The sequence below is a fragment of the Schistocerca americana genome, chromosome 2 (genome assembly GCF_021461395.2).
Source record: "Schistocerca americana isolate TAMUIC-IGC-003095 chromosome 2, iqSchAmer2.1, whole genome shotgun sequence".
Lineage (NCBI taxonomy): Eukaryota > Metazoa > Arthropoda > Insecta > Orthoptera > Acrididae > Schistocerca > Schistocerca americana.
Window position 1 is genome coordinate 287385450 of NC_060120.1, and position 21340 is coordinate 287406789.

The window sequence follows — 21340 nt, forward strand, 5'->3', positions numbered from 1 at the left end:
AAGAACAGATAGAAGTGAGGACATTTGTATTCAACAACTTGCCACAGCACATGAAATGCTTTATGGGTTGTATGATGGGGTTAAAGGTTTAATTAAGGGACTTTCTGTTGGTCACCTCAGTTGATAAAGTCTCCATAGAAATTATTGAAATTAATGTCTTAGGTTATTCTGCAATTAATATTAGCAAAATAATTCAAAAATTTTGTTATATTAAACAATTTCATTGTTGTGAGTTAATTAAAATGCACGGTTTTGACTTATTTCCATATCCCAGAGATCTTTCAGCAAAGATCTATGGACTATGACTAATGCAGTGTACTCTATTGTGATTCCTGGGATACAGATGTAGATGAATGTATTTTCATAGCAGTGTCCCTCTCTTTTTATTCTGTCGTGGACTCCCTCATCTTGCCAAAGTCTCTGATTTAACCACATTCAACAGGGTACCTCCCTGACTGTCCTAGGCTGAAATTTCTTGTGTGTGTGTGTGTGTGTGTGTGTGTGGGTGTGGGCGGGTGCGCGCCTATGCGCTCACCTGCGTGCGTGTGCCTGCATACGTGTGTGCACGAGTTGCCCTCAGGTGCGGTCGGTGAACTGAAGACACCACAGGGTGGCTTCCTGGAGTTAGGGAACAGTAGCGCCCCCCCCCCCGCCCCCCTCCCCCCCTCTCAGCTGGATCACCATTTCAGCTCCTGAGAGCATCAGCACTAGGTGCAACACCTAGACCGATGGCTAGAGAAGGCAACATATGGTAGTGGTTGAGGCTGGATGGGTGTTCTTCTCAGGATAGCCTGCAGTTGATGACAGGTACTGCATGGCCAGAACAGGCAGCATTTATGACCTCTCACGCCAGCCAGTTTGTGACAGGATGTTACTTTTGATCACATAGACCGCAGAAGCAGCCTGGGCATAATGTAATCCAGATAACCTCTGTGCTCTGCGGTACCCTGTCCCCCCTCCCCTGTATTGTGCTGTGCCAACAATGTTCCAGCCCCGCACCAGGGCTAGATGTATGGTAACCAGTTTGCTTCAGTGCCAAATCCATACTTTGTCACGCCTTTCTAGCTTTCGGCAGCAGAATGTGGTGGCAACTGTCCGGTTCACCTAGGTGCCAGTTATGGACTCAGCTTTGGAAATATAGTGGTGCAACACAATCAAAATCCAATTTGTGCAGTGTCAGAGTTCATTCAGCTACTGACCAAGTCTGAAGAGACACCTGTAAATTGACTCCATAGCAAGAACCAAACCAATGGTCCCACTGGTGCACACTTACATTGCATCAACACTGCTAGAGAATTACAAGTGGCTCAGACCAGTCCTGGGCCAGCTCACACGCAGGATTCTGGTAGACATGACCTTATTGGAGGGCACTCCTGCCAACAAATACGATTTAGGCAGTGCTACCATGGCAGTCAACAGTAACATTGCACCAGCTGTCCGCTTTTTTTAGTTACGCCAGATTGTGTCACTACATTCAATAGTTTGAGGGACCATTTTTATGTTTCCAGCACTTGCTGTCTGAAACCTAACCCTCCATACAAGCTCTATCACCTGGCTGGTATGACTCCACCAACACCTCAGTGTTATGCAATCGTCTGCAGAAAGAGAATGAAGTGCTCCATTTCTGTACTACAGCCACCCTGTGGCATTCAGCAGGCTATGCAAACACTGAAATCAAAAAATTAATTCCTCAAAGCTGCTGCAGACTATTAACAACAAACTTGGACCAAAGTGGATCTGTGGTCAACTGCAAAATCCATCACTGGATGAAACCATCAGAACAGCTAGCTCCTGGCCACCACTGAATCTGGGAAGTCCAGAAACCCTTCAGCAGACTGCAGACAGGGATAAGATATAAAGCAGATCATTTAAAATGGAGATAATTGGTACTGCTCCCACCATTTCCCCCCACCCCCTCCCCCCACTTTGCAATTGTGGTGAAGTCATTAAATCTAACAAGCATCTTCTTCACCTGATTGTTCCGCCCTGATTGCAATCTCGAGGACTTCATGTTAGCTGCTTGTAATGTAGTTGATATCACATAATTTTTGAATAAATAGCCTCTGATTTGTAATATTTGTATAACAGTCTGAAAAACTTGTAAGGGTGTTGCAGGGAAAGTTGTACTGAAAATAATTGTTAAGAAAAAATTCAGTTGATTGTGCCATTTCTTAGTTATTTGGCACTGAAGTTAGCCAGTCAGGTCACTGCCCACACAGATTCAAGCACTTGCTTGTACCAAAATGCAATAATGCACAGTCATCCATAGCCCATATGTTACTACTTGTTGAAATGCTGATTACCACTAGAATGTGCTTTTTAGGAAATGATAAATTTAAGCTATATAAGCAAAAGTTACATTTGTTTGGTTTGAGGAAACCAAATGAAGAACATTTTTCCCAACACTTTTACTTGAATTTTTGTTCTCAATGATCTTATTGGCTAACTTCAGCGCAAAATAAATAAAAAATGGCATAAACTATCAATTTTTTTCTTAAAAAATTAATTCTCACCACAGTCACCTCTGCAACATCATTACTAGCTTTTCAGATTGTTTATGGCCATCCTGTAATACATAATTTGTGTTTAAGTGCAATAATTGTCATACAGTTCTATTTCCATAACTTTTACTTCTTTAGTATTCCTTTAATAATAATAAACAAAGGACTTGTATGATTATTTTGCATTAATTGATAGTTAGGTGCTCTTCTTTTGCACCCCATTTTATTATTATCTTTTGGTATGATTTTGTTCTGTACTCTGTAGTTGATAGTTTCATATAATTTTCTTTTTGAAGGATTGTTACAACGTTTAGAAGAAGAGACAAATGTTAATACTTACATTGTGAAGCAAAAATTGCCGAAAGAAATAGAAATGAAGAAACAAGAAGTTGAAATACTCCAGAATGTAGCTTCAGATGCATCATTAGGCAGAGGAGACTTGGAGACACTGAATAGGAAGGTATGTTTCCTGCTTCATGTGTAATTCTTTTCCATAATTTTTCCTGCCACAAAGTTAAGAATATTCCTGGTAACTGTCAGAATAATTCATGCCTTTGTGACACTATCATTTTGTTAGTTCCTTATTTATCAGGGCTATAGTCTTGTAGTTACTTATAATTTAACTGCAAATGAAAAATTTATGTATTAAAATGGTTGACTTCATCATGGTTTAAGTTTTTTATTTCTTGACCTTGATAACCGTTTGTTCACTTGGATAAACGTTCATATTAAAGCACTGCTTTTGTGATGGGGAGGTTCACCCGCCCAAGATCGGACCTGCCTGGAGGATTAATTACAAGAGGTAGTATGCTGGTCAGCCTGGATGTGGTTTTCAGACAGTTTCCCACATCCCACTAGGTGAATACCAGGCTGGCACCTAAGTTCCCCCTCATTCGTGAACATTTCAAAAAACTTTCACTTACTTTCAAATGAACAACACTTTTTGTAGGTAGTTGGGTTACACACATTCCATCCCAGAGGGTAATGGGCAGGCAACAGGAAGGGCATCTGGTCACCCCTTAAACTAACCATGCCAAATCCATTAATAACCATTCCGACACTGCACCAGTGTGGAAAAATGGCACAAGGAAAAGATCATAATCTTGATGACCATTTAGCAACAACTTTGACCTTTCAGAGACAATACTCGCAGTATTGTTTGAGTTTTACGCACTGCCTTTGATCTCATGGGGTTTATTTACTTATTTATTGACAAAGACTCTTTAAACTCATCAAACAACTTTTTATTTCCTTACTGGAAAGTCCAGGATGGTCTAACAACAATATGAGAAGGGTAGCAATATACGCTTGTCATGTTGTTTTTATTTACAGAGACAGTGACACCGATTGATTTTAGTGATGATAAATTGGCTGGTGACAGCATGATGCAATTGTTCATGCAAATTAATGCTGGGAGAAAATGTTTTGGCAGTGTATCTGCATTGCTAAAAGGTCCACTGCTCCATTGCTACTAAATACTAATGGGTGTGCAGCATGGCAGATAACATCCCCTCCACTTTCTGATGAACTACTGTAATTCTCATGCTTCTCAAAATCACTCTTTATTTAGCCCCATGTAGTAATTTCATACCTGAAGCTGCATGTCAGATAAGAAAAAAAATGCGATTTTATTCTAAGGAAAATGAAATGTTGAAAACTGAACCGTAAAACATTATGTTGGTAACTAAAGCATGAATGGGAGGCTACCATGAATCAAGATTGAGGTAAATGGAATAAAAGGTCATTTCTTAAGGGGGGGGGGGGGGGGGGGGAGAATAGGGCTTATTATGGGAAGTGTTAAAATGTAATGCAAATACGGTTGTTGTTTCCTTATTTGCAAGTCGTTTACTTTACTCAATGATCATTCTGTCTTCTTGCCTCTTTACTCTCAATTGGCATTTTGCTTGTAATTGCTATTTTAAATTGGTTTATTGGTGACAGAACACTCAATTTTTGGACTGCTCCCCAAATTTTTTGTCTTTTCTGATGCAGCTCATAGCTTACCTCTTTTAAATTAATAATAGTTATCCAACTATCCAGTTGCAATTCTTTCTTTGTTTTCTAGATCCAGGAAGTAAATAATGATGTGAACCAATTAGTTGAACGGCACCTAGCTATGAATGACCCAGTTGAAGATAAGCTGGCCCCATTTCGTCAGCAAGCAGCGATAATTGGGAGGAAGAAGGAAAGTGCAGCCGAACAGTTGAGAGAGCTGAAAAACAGATTATCTTCACTTGAAGCAAATATACAGGTTATCACTGAAAGAGAAAGAGAGAGAGAGAGAGAGAGAGAGAGAGAGTGTGTGTGTGTGTGTGTGTGTGTGTGTGTGTGTGTGTGTTTGTTTGTTTGTTTCAGTGGACATTTACACATTGTGCTCTGATGAAGGATGAAAGTTGAATAGCTATGCAATAGCAATCCAAACATAATTTTTTTGTGTGCATCTTCTATTCTGTGGCTCTGCTGTATCGACATAGGGTCATTCCATGTCAAGGGGACCAGCGGTGCCCACTGGACCCTCTCCATATCTATTGAAATTTGGTGTGAAGGTTCTATGTGGTCTTAGATGGTTGTATACCAAATTTCAGTCCAGAATCTTCAGTGGTTGAATGTCTAGGGGTTTTTAAAGAGAGGCTACTAATCTTATTACCACATGCGGAGGTGCAAATGGGCCAAGTTTGCTAGGCTTTTTTAAAAGTTCTTGCAGACATTTGGTCATTTGCGTTAATATACATAGACAATGTTTTAAGCTGAATCTCACCATGGCAGAAATTAGGGATTTAGCCACACCTAAATACGAATACAAGCCTCTAAAGCGGCTAAAAAATTCAGCGCGCTATTCCGAGAGCCAAGGTCTGACTGACCATTGCTACTTTTCATATGAACCAATCACACCAAAACTTCAGAGGGTTATTCCTACCTGTGATTTATATATATGGAAGAAATGTAATCAATTGGATGCCTAGATGAAAACTTATGCTTCTCCAAAGTTGGCCAAAATTTTCTACATGCAAGTTTTAGGGTATATTTGGGGGCAATATCTCAACTGTCTTGTTAAATCCTTTCTTTCTTGCTACAGCTGTAAAGTGCATGCTTTAAGCTTTCCAAGCTATATTGTTTAATTTCTGGATTTTACATTTTGTTGAGTAAGAATACATTTCAAAAGTTTTTATTTTAGCACTTCGAGAAGATTGAAAAGTGAAATATTTTGCTGATTAAGTCCCATAATTAGTTTTATTTAATTCCAGTATATAAATCAGTTTCAAACATTAATTTAACACACTTCATAATAACAAATGTAATACACTACACAGCAAATCTGCAAAACAAAAATGCTAAGAGTCAGTTCCATTTTTGGTTAAATAGTGCTACAATTTTGTCAAGGGCAGATTGTGGATAACTGTATTGTATTCCTAATGATGTTGATGGTGCTTCTAAAGTCATGAAAATATGTTGCTCAGAAATCCAGCAGGTGTCTTAAGCGGCTGGCCAGTGGAAGGAACGAGCAGAACCATGTGGGTGCATAAAGCTGATGAGGACACCTTTTTGTTCATGTGAACACATTTCCAACCTACCAAAAATTGTCATACATATATGCAATATATTGTACTGATTGTAAACTTGCAATTGAGATTGCTGGAGTTTCATCATCTGCTTCGGAGGCATGAACTGTGGATGCTATAGCATCATTGGAAACTCTGCTTACTCTGAGCTGATTACAATTAATTGGCTTAAATTGATGATTTTCTTTCTTCCAGGTATTGTATGTCCCATGGCAAACCTTGTTTCTTGATCAGGCTGAATTTTTCAATCTCTTCTTTTGGTACTTAAAAAAACGTTATGCCTGGAATACTAACATCACAGAATTTGAATAAATCATATGGAGTCAATATTTGGTTATCTAAGGGCCTCTGCAGACTAGCACGGGCTGCTAGTGTTTTTGCTCTTCCCCCAGTGCAATCACAAGGCGATTTACCATGGCTCGTTCCAAAAAAATTCCATTCAGCAGTGATGCCAAAAACCTTTTCATGCAGACATGAAATTTTTGAAATTCTTATACTGAGTAGCTGAACCATCACTAAAGTAATGAACATTCTTAATGTTTTCAATCTTTGCCTTTAAATATGCTATTAACTTTATTTGAAAGGCATGAACAGCAGTGGCATCATGACAGAGACAGTTGCTGATCATACAAATGATAATATTCTGACATTTTTTGCCACCAAAATAGACAACAAATGGATGTAATAAGGCCTGACTATTTTCCCAATGAAATCCTTGTGTAGCATCTTGCACAACAAATGAATAATTCTCAGCAAAGTCCATCAATATAATTAATTCATTTTCTGCAAGATTTCTTTTTAGCTGCTTAAGGTATAAACTTTGGTGTTTTGACACAAAGTGACAGCTTCTCAAACCGGTACTTTTGAAAATTAGTGCCTCCATGAAATCTTCAGCAGTTCTCTGACATGTCTCTAATGTATCTCTGTCAGTATGGACCCATTGCTTGTATTATACTGTTTCTTCAGGGTCATAGTCTTTAAAAGCATCTTCAAGAAAATCCTCTATTTGCATTTTTCCTGGACATTTCTCACAATGTTGCAGCATACAATCTTTTGATTCTAAACTTCATAGTTTTTTTTCATCAAATCCTTGTAGTCAACTTGGATGGATGTTGCTGAAGCCAACATTAATTTGACATTTTGTGAATTGCACTTACACGTACTGAAAGTGATCCAGAATCACCAACTGTAGTAAACCATTTCGGCCTGAGCTCACAAAAATTTATAAGCTTAGTTGATTTCCATATTGTTTACAATAAGCGATGAACATTTCTTTCAGGTTACAAAGGAGCAGGCGTTTCTGCTTGTGAGTCTTTTCACCATTTATTCTTACTGCAGCACTATCCTTTTTGCCGGGACATGAATGAGAAAACTCATCATCTTCAAAAAAGTGAGGACATTTTGTTTTACTTCAACACTGAGCTTTTTCCCTTTTTGGTTTGCAGGTGTTGCCAAAATCCCATCTTCCATCTTTAGTTTCCTAGCCTTCCTCACCATTTTAGTTAAAACAGAAAATTCTTTAGCCATTTTTTCATTAGTCCAGCTATTTGGGGACAGGGTCAAAATTTGAACTTTACTGCAATTACTTGAAGTCTGAAGCTTAATCTTAAGTTCTTCAATTAAGATGCCCATATCTTTATGGTTTTGGCCCTCTTCTGTTTGTATTTGCGCAATATCGACTTGGCTCACACCAGCAGTTGTGGCAGTTGCCTTAGTAATGTTGCCTTGGGCTTTCAGAACTTTGCGCTTTATGTATCCTATTGAATCCCTTTTGCTGATCCATTGAAGCTTGAATGGTGACTCTCCAAGTGATAATAATGAAGTATTATCAGTAAAGCAAGCGTCAACAACATCCATATCTTCAGTGGATGGTGATTCTTGCTTAGCCTGGTGGGATTATTCTTTTTAGGCCACTTCATATCTTCATTTAGTACAAATTTCCTGACCAGGTTTAAACATTGCAATGGTTACTGGTGTTAAAGTCTTCTTGATTACATGTTTTTCTTTATGAAACGGGTTGCAGCAAGTCTTCTGCACGAATTGAAATTTTGTCATTAGCAAGGCATTACAGTAGGAACAACTTCAGTAAAATCAAGCCCAGGCCTACGTTGTAGAAGCTCTTTGTCCGCTGATGACATTTCCTTAACTGATCGTAATTGACTCTTCCCCCAATAGAATAGTGATGACTTATGACAATCAGCTGCATCTGATCCACCAAAGCAGCAGGGTGCAAGGGTCTCTTGGTTCATTTTATACAATAGTTAATTAACCTATAACAAGCTATTTTGAAAGCTCATGAATATCCTGATTTGAAGCACAGCAGATTCAGATTTGTTTGTATAAAAAATATACAAATTAGTGTATCAAAACACATTGTTTTAGAGCTTACCTTCAGCTACAACGATTATTGATTGTTCAAACACTCAGTATTCAACACTAAGATTGTACAATGTCAACACCAAAAACTACACCGCACAGAAGACTGACACTGTGAAAACTGCCAATAATGAAAGCAACAATTGAAAGTGGTGATTCAGCAATGTATCACTGCTGCAAGAATAGAGCCTTACAGAATTATTGCTGCTTTATAATGCTGATGGAAAGTGGCTGACAATGCATATATACACCACCATGCCTTGCAGGGTTAAAACGTTCTAAAGCAAGATAGCTTTCTGTCATGATCTTCTAGATTTTATAATCTGAAGAGCATTTTCTGAGGTTTTTCTATATTTATATTCTATACTGGAAAATAATGTAAAAACGCTTCTTAATAGCATCATTACATTCCCTAAACCACAGACAAATCTTACTATTAAAATACACTACAATAACACTTTTTTTGATTTACAACTTCAAATTGTATTAATTTTTTGTATTTGTCGATAATTCATTTTCCCTACTTTTGATGGTATTCTTACTCATCAATATGCAAGATCCAGAAATTTTACAATATAGCTTGGAAAGCTTAAAGCATGCTTTTTCCAGCTGTGGTAAGAAAAAAAAAGATTGAACAAGACCGTTGAGATATTGCCCCCCAAAAACAACCTAAAATTGGCACGTAGATAATTTTGGCCAACTTTGCAGATGCATATTTTTTCATCTAGGCATCCAATCTTAATTAAATTTGATCCACATATAGACATCATAGGTAGGAGTAACCCTCTGAAGTTTTGGTGTGATTGGTTCATATGAAAATTAGCAGTGGTCGGTCAAACCCTGGCTCTTGGAATAGCACGACAAATTTTTTAGCCACCAAGGTGGGACTCAGCATAAAAAGTTATCTGTGTATATTAACACAAATGACCAAATGTCCGCTAGAACTTTTAAAAAAGCCTAGAAAACTTGGCACATTTGCACCTTCATATGTGATGCCAAGATGAGTATCCTCTCTTTAACAGCCCCTAAAAGTTCAAACACTGAAGATACTGGACTGAAATTTGCTATGTAACCATCAAAGACCATATAGAATCTTCACACCAAAGTTCATTAGATTTGGAGAGGGTCGAGTGGGGACACTTTTTAATATTGGTCCCTGTGACATGGAATGACCACATAGATGCCTCTCATTATAATGTATCTTTTTCAGCCAGTTGATCAACCAACTCCTCTTCGATTACACATTTGTGAATTCCTAACATACAGCTATACCTTAAGTATTTTGTACAAATATGAGCTGCTTCTATAAATTTTTCATTTCAAATAATAACTTGTTTTCAGTACAACTCAGTGGAAACTGTAATTAAAAAAGGAAAGGAAAAAACTGCCTGACATATTCTTGTATCAGCATGTAATTCTGTATTCTAATTTGCATCTGTTTTCCCTTCTGAGAATTGCTATTCTTTTTCTTCTTCATTGTACAGTTCCAGTTCTTATGTACTGTTAATGGGCCTCTTCCACTTTTTTCTTCAAGTCCATGCATTGTTACTGTAGGAGAATTCGTATGAGCCTACACTGTTGAAATATATTTTTGTCATCTTCAGTGTAAACTGGTGTAAGAATACAGTTAAACTAGGAGCCCATATGACCTTATCTTCTTTATCAGAGTGACATTTTTTTCATTAAATGTATGAGGGGCATTCAATATGTAATGCAACACTTTTTTTCTGAAAGCAGGCTGGTGATATTCAGGATTCCAATACACAGTATTATTCCTCAATCTTTTAGCTACAAAACCCTATTTTTCAACATAATCTCCATTCATTGTGACGGTCTTATGCAACCTTACAGGGAGGCTCTATATGCCTGCATTGTACCACTCTACTGGTTGACGTCAGAGCCAATGTCTTGCTGCATCAATAACCTCCCCATAATCCACGCACTGCTTCCCATGGGGTGCATCCTTCATTGGGCCAGACAGATGGAAGTCTGAAGGTGTGAGATCCGGGCTGTAGGGTGGATGAGGAAGAACAGTCCAATGAAATTTTGTGGAGTCCTCTGGTGCACTGAAGGAGCAGTTCGTTCGCAATTTTGTGGTGACAAACATGCTGAAGTTGGTTCTTAAATTTCCTTGGGGTAGCAGAAGACACTTCAGAGTTGACAGTTGCACTGTGAAGGAATACTCAAACAGAATAATCCCTTCAGAGTCCCAGAAGACTGCCTCCGTGACTATGTGCTGAGGGTGTGGCTTTGAATTTTTAATTCAGAACACAAGTACCATGGTGCCAATCCAATGTTATGCTGTTTTGTTTTCAGTTTGAAGGTATGAACCCATGTTTCGTCGTCTGTGACAGTGTTCAACAAAAAATTGTCATGATCAGTCTCATAACACACAAGCAGTTCCACACACGTGATCCTTCATTGCTCTTTATGGTCTTCTGTTAGGCAGTGAGGAACCCAGCAGGCAAACCTTTGAGTACCCCAACTGGTGGATGAGTGTCAGCGCTACACCCAGTTGAGCAGCAAGGTGTTTGATTGTGATCTGTTGGTCACCTCAGATGAAAGTGTATGCACATTTCAATATTGCAGGAGTCACAGCTGTGTGAGGCTGTATGGCACGTGGGAGATCAGACAAGTTTGCATGAACTTGTTGCAATGATTACAAATGCCTCACCCAATGACTCACTGAGCTTTTTTCACTGCGAGGACTTCTTAGATCCTATGAATATCTGTGATGCTCTGGTTTTGTGGCATAAGAAGCTAAATAACATCAATCTGCCGGGGAACACACCTCTGTTACAGACGCCATTTGAAGGCTGTGTATAGTACTGCTAGCTATGGGAACTTCAGGGAACTATAGGAGCTGAAGAGGGATTATTCCATAATGTCCCACAACAAAGCCTGCATTTTTTCAACCACAATTGGCTGAGAGAGAAAGCGTTGCATTAGTTATCGAGCGCCTCTCGTAAAAATTAAGTAAATATACTCACATTAGTACTCTACTGCCCACCTGATTTACACATATCTCTCTTTTTCAAACAATGCAATTATGAATTTTTCAGGAAAAGCAGGAAAAATTGAAGGAATTTACAGGGGAAAGAGTTCTGCGCGAAGAAGAATTCAAGCAGTATGTCAACAAGCTAAAAGGCCGCAGTGCACTGTACAAACAAAACAGAGCAGCACTTTCAGCACTGAAAGCTGAAGCTGGAGTTCTGACCAGGACATTAGAGCTACTGAATTCCAGAAATGTAGCCCTTCTAAGGGAACTGGTAAGTTCATTGTCAGGCAGTAAGAGGTATAAAGAGAAAGAACTTTGATATTTGTCTCCTCTTGTTCTCACTGTAGATGGGCAGCTCTCCACCTGGGATCAGTGTGACCTGCCCCTCTTTCCATCTTTCCTGAACCAAACCCTTTTTCCTCCCTGAGGAATGAGAGTAAAAGTTTGGAAGCCTAAGAGTAACTCTGGTTTTCTAATTTTAAGTGTTTCTCTTAGAAGTATTTGGAATTTCACCTCTTAAAGGTAAGTAATGGTCAGCCAGTCTGTCTCCTTATAATTTAACAGTTTTCTCAACTGAATTTTCGATTTGATGTGATAAATGAAAAGATCTTAGGAGATACTTTTGTATTCCCTATTGACCACCAGATAAGCAGCAGAAGTTTTATTTTGGTTTCTGTTGTGTTAATTTCTTGTCAGGCCAGTGTCAGATGTAAATGAAATGTAGCTTTATTGCAGCACTGACTTCCAAGCTGGCATTTCACAATGGGATTTGTGTTGCCATGTTGCTAAACCAGTGGTAGAAGCATCAAATGCAATGTGATTGTGATTAAACTTGCACAGATTTGAGTTAGGGTGAAGGAGAGTATTTGGAATTGGTGGTGGTAGAATGAGCAATGGTTCATATTACCATTAGACCTGACTCTGAGAATGTTCATTTAGAGAGAGATCAGTGATAGTGAGATAGTTATATATGAGGATCTAAGGAATGTGATAAGAAAAGCAAATGGTTGACTTCGGTTTATTGGGAGAATTTTAGGAAAGTGTGGTTCATCTGTAAAGGAGACCACATATAGGACGTTGGTGTGACCTGTTCTTGAATACTACTTGAGTGTTTAGAATCTGTACAAGGTCAGATTGGAGGAGGACATCAAAGCAGTTCAGAGGCGGGCTACTAAATTTGTCACCAGTAGGTTCGAACAACATGTAAGTGTTACAGAGATGCTTTAGGAGCTCAAACGGGAATCCCTGGAGGGAAGGCGATGATCTTTTCATGGAACACTATTGAGAAAATTTAGGGAACCGACATTTGACACTGACTGACGAATGATTCTACTGCCTCCAACGTACATTGGACATAAGGACCACAAAGATAAGATACGCAAAATTAGGGCTCATATTGGGGCATATAGACAGTGGTTTTACCCTCGCTCTATTTGTGATTAGAATGGGAAAGGAAATGACTAGTAGTGGTACAGGGTACCCTCTATGATGCACCGTATGGTAGCTTGTGGAATATCTGTGTGGATGTGGATGTAGGTCTTTACAGTAAGCAGCAGTCTACCTTTTTCTACATTGCTGCTTTTGCTTAACATGGAGTGCAAGACTATATTCATCCATTATTTCATAATGAGAGTGATTAGTTACTCCCAACAAACTTTAACCTTAATTACAAACCTCTTCTAATTTTTTTCTCACTTTCATGTTCAACATTTGTAAAGCAATCAGAGGTTAGAAGCTGTTTTAATATGGGAGTTAGATTCTTTAAAGAATCTTGGGTTTACTGATAAGTAACTAACATCACTGCTTTACTGATTCGTCATATGTTGCATACATCATATGATACGAGACATCATGAACATTGATGATGCTTATATTCCATTGGGACAGGCCACTCCCCTCACCATGAGTGTTGCTTACTCCTCAGGTGAGAGACTAATTTTACTACTGGTATGTAGACTTTCCCAGCATTTATTGCCGATGACAAGTTCTCAAATAACTTTTGTGATGGCACGCTATGGGAATAAAATGTGTCTAATACACAGTTGAATCATACAGCTGAAACTAGCAAAATGCAATAAAGTAAAAGAATAGGTTATTACAAGAGTAGACAGTTGAGATTGAAATGTGATTTATACTGTGCAAAACATTGTATGTGGCAAAGCAATGGAAAATGTTATATTGAAACTTTTTGTTCGTACATGACTAATGGGTCTATTTCTCTGTACACCAACATATTTGACTTCAAACTGGAATGTTTAAGAATAGTATATTTTAAATTGATTCCCAGTTAGTGAATGTAGGTTGCTTATGCTATAAAAAATTGAGGAATTATAGACATATAGAGCCCTGATTCCTACTTTCGAATGAGGTAAAATGTACTTATTCTTGACCAACTGAGATTGTGTTTGGGGTTGAGCATAATTTTTTACTGTGAAAGTACTCTAGAAAAAGGTGTATAATGTTTCTTTTAGTGAACAGAATGCATCATCCATGTTCATGTTGTCTCATATTATATGATGTATGCAGCATATTGTTTCCTTGAGCATCTTTTTCATTATTCATTTTCAATGATTTATTTATTATTTATCATTGACATATGGAGAAAATCTGTGTAGTTTCATTATTTTTTCTCCTAGTGTTGAATATCGACTGCAGTGTGCAGTTACAGATTGTTATAATAGGTATTGAACAGCAGAGGGAAAAGACTGATGTATGCTGGACACTGTTGAGCAATGAAATTTAAAGCTAATGAAAGGTAGATAAAAGATGTATTTCGTAAAACAATGAATGTCAGTAGCTCAAAGGGTGCTAATGAAAACTTATTGCAGCTCACATGTGATGGTTTCAGGAAGGAGGGTGGTTTGTTTGTGCTAATGGGAAGGAGCAAGAAGCACACACTCACACATCTGCCCGCCCCTCCCCCCCCCCCCCCCCCCCCCAAGCATGAGCGTGTGCATGAGCGAGCACACACACACACACACAGAGAGAGAGAGAGAGAGAGAGAGAGAGAGAGAGAGAGAGAGGGGGAGAGAGGGGGGGTTGGGGAGGAGGGAGGAGGACAGTGGTGAGGAATACAATTAGGGAGAGGATGGGAGGCATGAGAGGAATAAGGGGCAAGGAAGAAAGGCTTTGGAGACCTCTAAAAGAAAGATCTCTTTATTTTGAAAGCTTATACTGTATTTTCTGAACTTTTGCATTGTTTATCATTAGAAACATATTTTTTGACAAGAATATGGAAAGGATAGGTAGCTACTGTCTGCATAGAAGAGGCACCAAGTTGCAGACAGGCACAATGGAAAAGACTGCTAAAATATTAAAGCTTTCAAATGAAGTCCTTTTTGTGCAGTACAAAAAGAAAGCGCACACGCACACATGCACACCCACCCACACACACACGCACACAGACATGTCTCAGAGCACTAGAGCCCGACTGTGGCTGCATCTGACAGAGCTGAAATTTGCTGGAATGGGTGGTGGGGATAAGCAGACGCATGACATGGGGTTGGGCAAGGATATAAAGGTACCGGTGGGCGAGGATGCTAGTGGAGCTTGCGAGAACTTGGTGAGCACAGGGTAGAGATTAAGATCCTGCATTGAGAGACTGTGCTGGGGGAGGGGCATAGCGGAGAAGGGGAAGGGAGAAGTGGAAGGGAGTTTCAGACATCTTGGCACAATAGAACACATTTGTAGTTCTGGAGTGAGATCGGAGAAGGGGACAGACAGGTGGGAGATGAGAACTAGGAAAGGTTCAGGCCAGGGGGTTATGGGAAAGAAGGACATGTTGTAAACAGAGTGCCCACCTATCCGACTGAGAAAAGCTTGTGTCATAAGGTGGAATCCAGATGGCACAGGCCGTGAAGCTGTCAGTGAAGAGAAGCACAGGACGATAGGCAGCATGTTCAGTAACTGGGTGATCCAGCCATCTCTTGGCGATAGTCTGGCGATGGTCATTTGTGTGGACAGGCAGCTTGTTAGCTATCATGCCCATATAGAAATTTGGTGGTGAGTTAGATGGCCCTTTTCACAGGTGGCCTTGCCTTTGACAGGTAGAAGATACCTGTGACACGACTGGAGCAGGTGAAATTTGAGGACGTATGGAATGGGTGCACCAATGGTCTAGGGGGTTGCGCCTTTGATTAGTAATCAAAATGTAAAAGGTTAATCTTTATTTCAGCGCATGATGAGAGGCAGTGGGAAATGTGAATCACTCGCTCCAGTTCTGGTTAGTACTCAATCATGAGAGCAGTGCTTCTTTGTGATTGGACAGTGGGTATTTTGGAGGTGAGGCATTAGAGATCTGTTGCTGGACGGAGTTGGGAGAGTAATTTCTGTTTGTGAATGACCTCAGTGTGACTCTTGGCATATTTGGAGAGGGACTATTCAACACTGTAGAGATGTCAGACAAGGGCAAGGGTTGCTAGGTGGTATGGAAGGGACTTCTTGGTATGGAATGGGTTTCACTCGTCGAAGTGGAAGTGTTATTGGTGGTTGGTAGGTTTGATGCAGACAGAGGTACAGATGTAGCGATCTTGAGGTGGAAATCAACGTTGAGGAAGGTGGCTTGTTGGATTGAGGAGGACCAGGTGAAACAAATAGGGGAGAAGGTGTTGAGGTTGTGTAGGGATGTAGATAGGGTGTCCTCACCCTTGGTTGAGGTCAAGAAGTTGTCCTCACTGAATCTGAACCAGTTGAGAGATTTGTGATTCTGGGTGGTTAGGAACAATTCCTCTAGATGACTCATGGATAGGTTGGCATATGCTGGAGCGATGCAGGTGCCCAGTGCTGTACCATGGATTTGTTTGTGCTATGTTCAAAGCATGCAGCTTTACTGTATGATTAAATCATGATGGCATCCTCTTGGGTAAAATATTCCGGAGGTAAAGTAGTCCCCCATTCGGATCTCCGGGCGGGGACTACTCAAGAGGGCGTTGTTATCAGGCGAAAGAAAACTGGCGTTCTACAGATCGGAAGGTGATCCCTTAATTGGGCATGTAGGTTAGAAAATTTAAAAAGGGGAATGGATAGGTTAAAGTTAGATATAGTGGGAATTACTGAAGTTCGGTGGCAGGAGAAACAAGACTTTTGGTCAGGTGAATACAGGGTTGTAAATACAAAATCAAATAGGGGTAATGCAGGAGTAGGTTTAATAATGAATAAAAAAAATAGGAGAACGGGTAAGCTACTACAAACAGCATTGTGAAGGCATTATTATGTCCAAGATAGACACGAACCCCATGCCTACTACAGTAGTACAAGTTTATATGCCATCTAGCTCTGCAGATGATGAAGAAATTGATGAAATGTATGATGAGATAAAAGAAATTATTCAGATAGTGAAGGGAGACGAAAATTTAATAGTCATGGGTGACTGGAATTCAACAGTAGGAAAAGGAAGAGAAGGAAACATAGTAGGTGAATATGGATTAGAGCTAAGAAATGAGAGAGGAAGCCGCCTGGTAGAATTTTGCACAGAGCGTAACTTAATCATAGCTAACACGGACCTGGATAAACTGAAAGAACCAGAGATTGTACAGAGTTTCAGGGAGAGCATAAGATAACAATTGACAGGAATGGGAGAAAGAAATACAATAGAAGAAGAATGGGTTGCTTTGAGGGATAAAGTAGTGAAGGCAGCAGAGGATCAAGTAGGTAAAAAGACGAGGGATAGTAGAAATCCTTGGGTAACAGAAGAGATACTGAATTTAATTGATGAAAGGAGAAAATACAAAATGCAGTAAATGAAACAGGCAAAAAGGGACACAAATGTCTCAAAAATGAGATTTGAAGGAAGTGCAGAATGGCTAAGCAGGGATGGCTAGAGGACAAATGTAAGGATGTAGAGGCTTATCTCACTAGGGGTAAGATAGATACTGCCTACAGGAAAATTAAGGAGACCACATGAATATCAAGAGCTCAGATGGAAACCCAGTTCTAAGCAAAGAAGGGAAAGCAGAAAGGTGGAAGGAATATATAGAGGGTCTATACTAGGGTGATGTTCTTAAGGACAATATTATGGAAATGGAAGAGGATGTAGATGAAGATGAAATGGGAGATATGATACTGTGTGAAGAGTTTGACAGAGCACTGAAAGACCTAAGTCGAAACAAGGCCTCGGGAGTAGACAACATTCCATTAGAACTACTGACGGCCTTGGGAAAGCCAGTCCTGACAAAACTCTACCACAGCAAGATGTATGAGACAGGCGAAATTCCCTCAGACTTAAAGAACAATATAATAATCCCAATCCCAAAGAAAGCAGGTGTTGACAGATGTGAAAATTATGAACTGTCAGTTTAATAAGTCACAGCTGCAAAATACTAATGCGAATGATTTACAGACGAATGGAAAAACTGGTAGAAGCGGACCTTGGGGAAGATCAGTTTGTATTCCGTAGAAATGTTGGAACACGTGAGGCAATACTGACCCTACGACTTACCTTAGAAGAAAGATTCAGGAAAGGCAAACCTAAGTTTCTAGCATTTGTAGACTTAGAGAAAGCTTTTGACAACGTTGACTGGAATACTCTCTTTCAAATCATAAAGGTGGCAGGGGTAAAATACAGGGAGCGAAAGGCTATTTACAATTTGTACAGAAAGCAGATCGCAGTTACAAGAGTCGAGGGCCATGAAAGGGAAGCAGTGGTTGGGAAGGGAGTGAGACAGGGTTGTAGCCTATGCCTGATGCTATTCAATCTGTATATTGAGCAAACAGTAAAGGAAACAAAAGAAAAGTTCGGAGTAGGCATTAAAATCCATGGAGAAGAAATAAAAACTTTGAGGTTTGCCGATGACATTGTAATTCTGTCGGAGACAGCAAAGGACTTTGAAGAGCAGTTGAATGGAATGGACAGTGTCATGAAAGGAGGGTATGAGATGAACATCAACAAAAACAAAATGAGGATAATGGAATGTAGTCGAATTAAGTCGGGTGATGCTGAGGGAATTAGATTAGGAAATGAGACACTTAAAGTAGTAAAGGAGTTTTGCTATTTGGGGAGCAAAATAACTGATGATTGTTGAAGTGGAGAGGATATGAAATGTAGACTGGCAATGGCAAGGAAAGTGTTTCTGAAGAAGAGAAATTTGTTAACATTGAGTATAGATTTAAGTGTCAGGAAGTCTTTTCTGAAAGTATTTGTATGGAATGTGGCCATGTATGGAAGTGAAACAGTGCGGTAACTAGTTTAGACAAGAAGAGAATAGAAGCTTTTGAAATGTGGTGGTACAGAAGAATGTTGAAGACTAGATGGGTAGATCACATAACTAATGAGGAGGTATTGAGTAGAATTGGGGAGAAGAGGAGTTTGTGGGACAACCTTACTAGAAGAAGGGATTGGTTGATAGGACATGTTCTGAGGCATCATGGGATCACCAATTTAGTACTGGAGGGCAGCGTGGAGGGTAAAAATCGTAGAGGGAGACCAAGAGATGAATACACTAAGCAGATTCAGAAGGATGTAAGCTGCAATAGGTACTGGGTGATGAAGAAGCTTGCACAGGTTAGAGTACCATGGAGAGCTGCATCAAACCAGTCTCAGGACTGAAGACCACAACAACAACAACATGTTCAAATGTGAAGTAATTGTGGGTGAGGATATAGTTGGTCATGGTGGTCAGGGAGGGGGTAGCAGATATGGAGTCAGTCAGGCCTTGGGAAAAGGAGTGTTTAATGGTGGCAAGGCCATGGGCATTGGGGATATTTGTGTAAAGGGATGTGGCATTGATAGTGATGAGCAGGGTGCCAGGTGGTAAAAGAACAGGAACTGTGGATAGTCATAGGAGGAAGTGATTGGTGTCTTCTATATAGGAGATAGGTTGTGGGTAATAGGCTGAAGGTGTTGGTTCATGGGAGCAGAGGTTCTCCCTGTTACGGGAACTTGTGCCGAGTTTATAGGTGGACCTATCTCTCAGCTGGCAGAGCCCCTGTACCAGGTATTCCTTACTGCTTGTATAATCACAGTGGTGAAGACTTTGTTGGCAGGTCAGTTAGGTGGTGGATTGTGGTTCTTTTTCCATGTGTAAGGTAGGTTTCAGTGTTGAAGGATTTGGGGAATAGTCAGTCATGCTGGGCTTGTTAAAGATCTTCTCTCCTTCTCCCAATCCCAACAGTGGAAACACTTTCTCACCACCAACCCTATCAGTCATGGTCAATCCAAAATCAGTGTTGAATCCTGCCTGACTTGATTACTCCTCCATCCAACTGTGATCCACCCCCCTTGCCCCCGAATCAGTCTGTGTTAACTTTCAAACTATCCTAATAATCTTGAGCCTCATCTCATGATCACTCCCCAAATTCCACAACATGGAAAGTAGCATTGCAGAAAGAACAACAATACACCAAATCCACCATTTAAAAACTGATCTTATAATTCTGCCAACAAAGACTGCATTACTATCGTTATAAACCACAGGAATTACCTGGCAGACATACTCCACCAGCTTTCAACACATCCACCTACAGACCCCACCACAGTGCCTCCATTCCAGAAATCGCAAGATCTCCAGTCCCTCGTCAAATCCTAAGGTCCATCCCAGAACCTCTCCCCTTAGTCTCTCTCTCTCTCTCTCTCTCTCTCTCTCTCTCTCTCTGTCCCTCCTTCCATCCCTCCCTCTCCCTCCCCCTGCCATCTCCCCCTCCCTCCTCTCTTTCTCTCTGTCCCTCCTTCCACCCCTCCCTCTCCCTCACCCACCATCTCCCCCTCCCTCCTCTCTCTCCATCCCTCCCCTCCCTCCCTCCCTCACCCTCTCTCTCTCCCTCCCACCCACCCTCACCCTCTCTCCCTCCCTCCCACCCACCCACACCCTCTCCCCCCCGACCCTCTCCCCCTCCCTCCCACCCACCCTCACCCTCTCTCCCCCGATCCCCTCCCCCTTCCCCCCTCTCTCTCCCCCTTCCCCCTCTCTCTCCCCCTTCCCCCCCTCTCTCTCCCCCCCTGCCCCTCTGCCCCCCCCAAACCTCCTCACCCCCACAGCCCTCCAATCCCACACTCCTATCTTCTATTCTACGTGCTACCTAAAGGCTGTAAACCCAACCACCAAGCTTGCTCCATTGTGGCTGGTTATTGTGCCCTCACAGAGAGAAAGTGGATCTCATGGACCAATACCATCAGCTCTTACGTGTTACCTACCCTCCTATGTAAAAGATACCAATCATTTCTTCCTACGACTCTCCAGAGTTCCTGTTCCTTTACCACCCAGCACCCTGCTTTTCACTATCGATGACACATCCTCCCTCTACACTAACGATCCCAATGCCCTGGACCTTGCCACTATTGAACACTGCCTTTCCCAATGCCAGACTTATTCCAAACCTAGTACCTCCTTCCTGGTCACCACGACCAACTATATCCTCACCCACAGTTACTGCTCCTTTGAAGGTATCACCTACAAACAAATCCATGGTGCAACAATTGGCATCCGCATGGGACGATACTATGCCAGCTTATTCATGGGCCGTCTAGAGAAATCCTTCGTAACCACCAACAATCTGAAATCTCTCAACAGGTTCAGATCCACTGATGACATCTTCGTGATTTGGAACAAGGGAGATGACACCCTGTCCACATCCTTCCATGACCTGATCACCTTCCTCAGTGTTGATCTCTCATCTCGAGGATGGCTAGAAATGTTTGTCTGTTCACATCACACCTGTCAACCCTCAACAATACCTCCACTTCAATAATGGCCACCCGTTCTTCATCTCAGAGTGCCACTTGCGACCTACATTCTCAAGTATTTGCTACATGTATTCCAATTTCTGTCTTTCTCTGCAGTTTTTGCCTCTACAACTCCCTCTAGTACCTAGAAAGTCATTCCCTGATGTCTTAACAGATTTCCTATCATCCTGTCCCTTCTCTATGTCAGTGTTTTCCTTTCCGATTCTGTGCAGAACGTCCTCTTTTCTTA

The 21340-nt window shown here is 40.7% G+C and overlaps 1 protein-coding gene across 2 annotated transcripts in view; it reads left to right on the top strand.

The window, feature by feature from the left end:
• Positions 1 to 21340, top strand: part of LOC124595324 (intraflagellar transport protein 81 homolog) — a 97869-nt gene that overhangs the window by 48768 nt on the left and 27761 nt on the right. For both annotated transcript variants that reach the window (XM_047134024.1, XM_047134026.1), the window contains exons 6-8: positions 2798 to 2961; positions 4567 to 4752; positions 11500 to 11706. In XM_047134024.1, coding sequence (XP_046989980.1) covers positions 2798 to 2961; positions 4567 to 4752; positions 11500 to 11706 — 557 coding nt within the window. The remainder of the gene's footprint in view (positions 1 to 2797; positions 2962 to 4566; positions 4753 to 11499; positions 11707 to 21340) is intronic.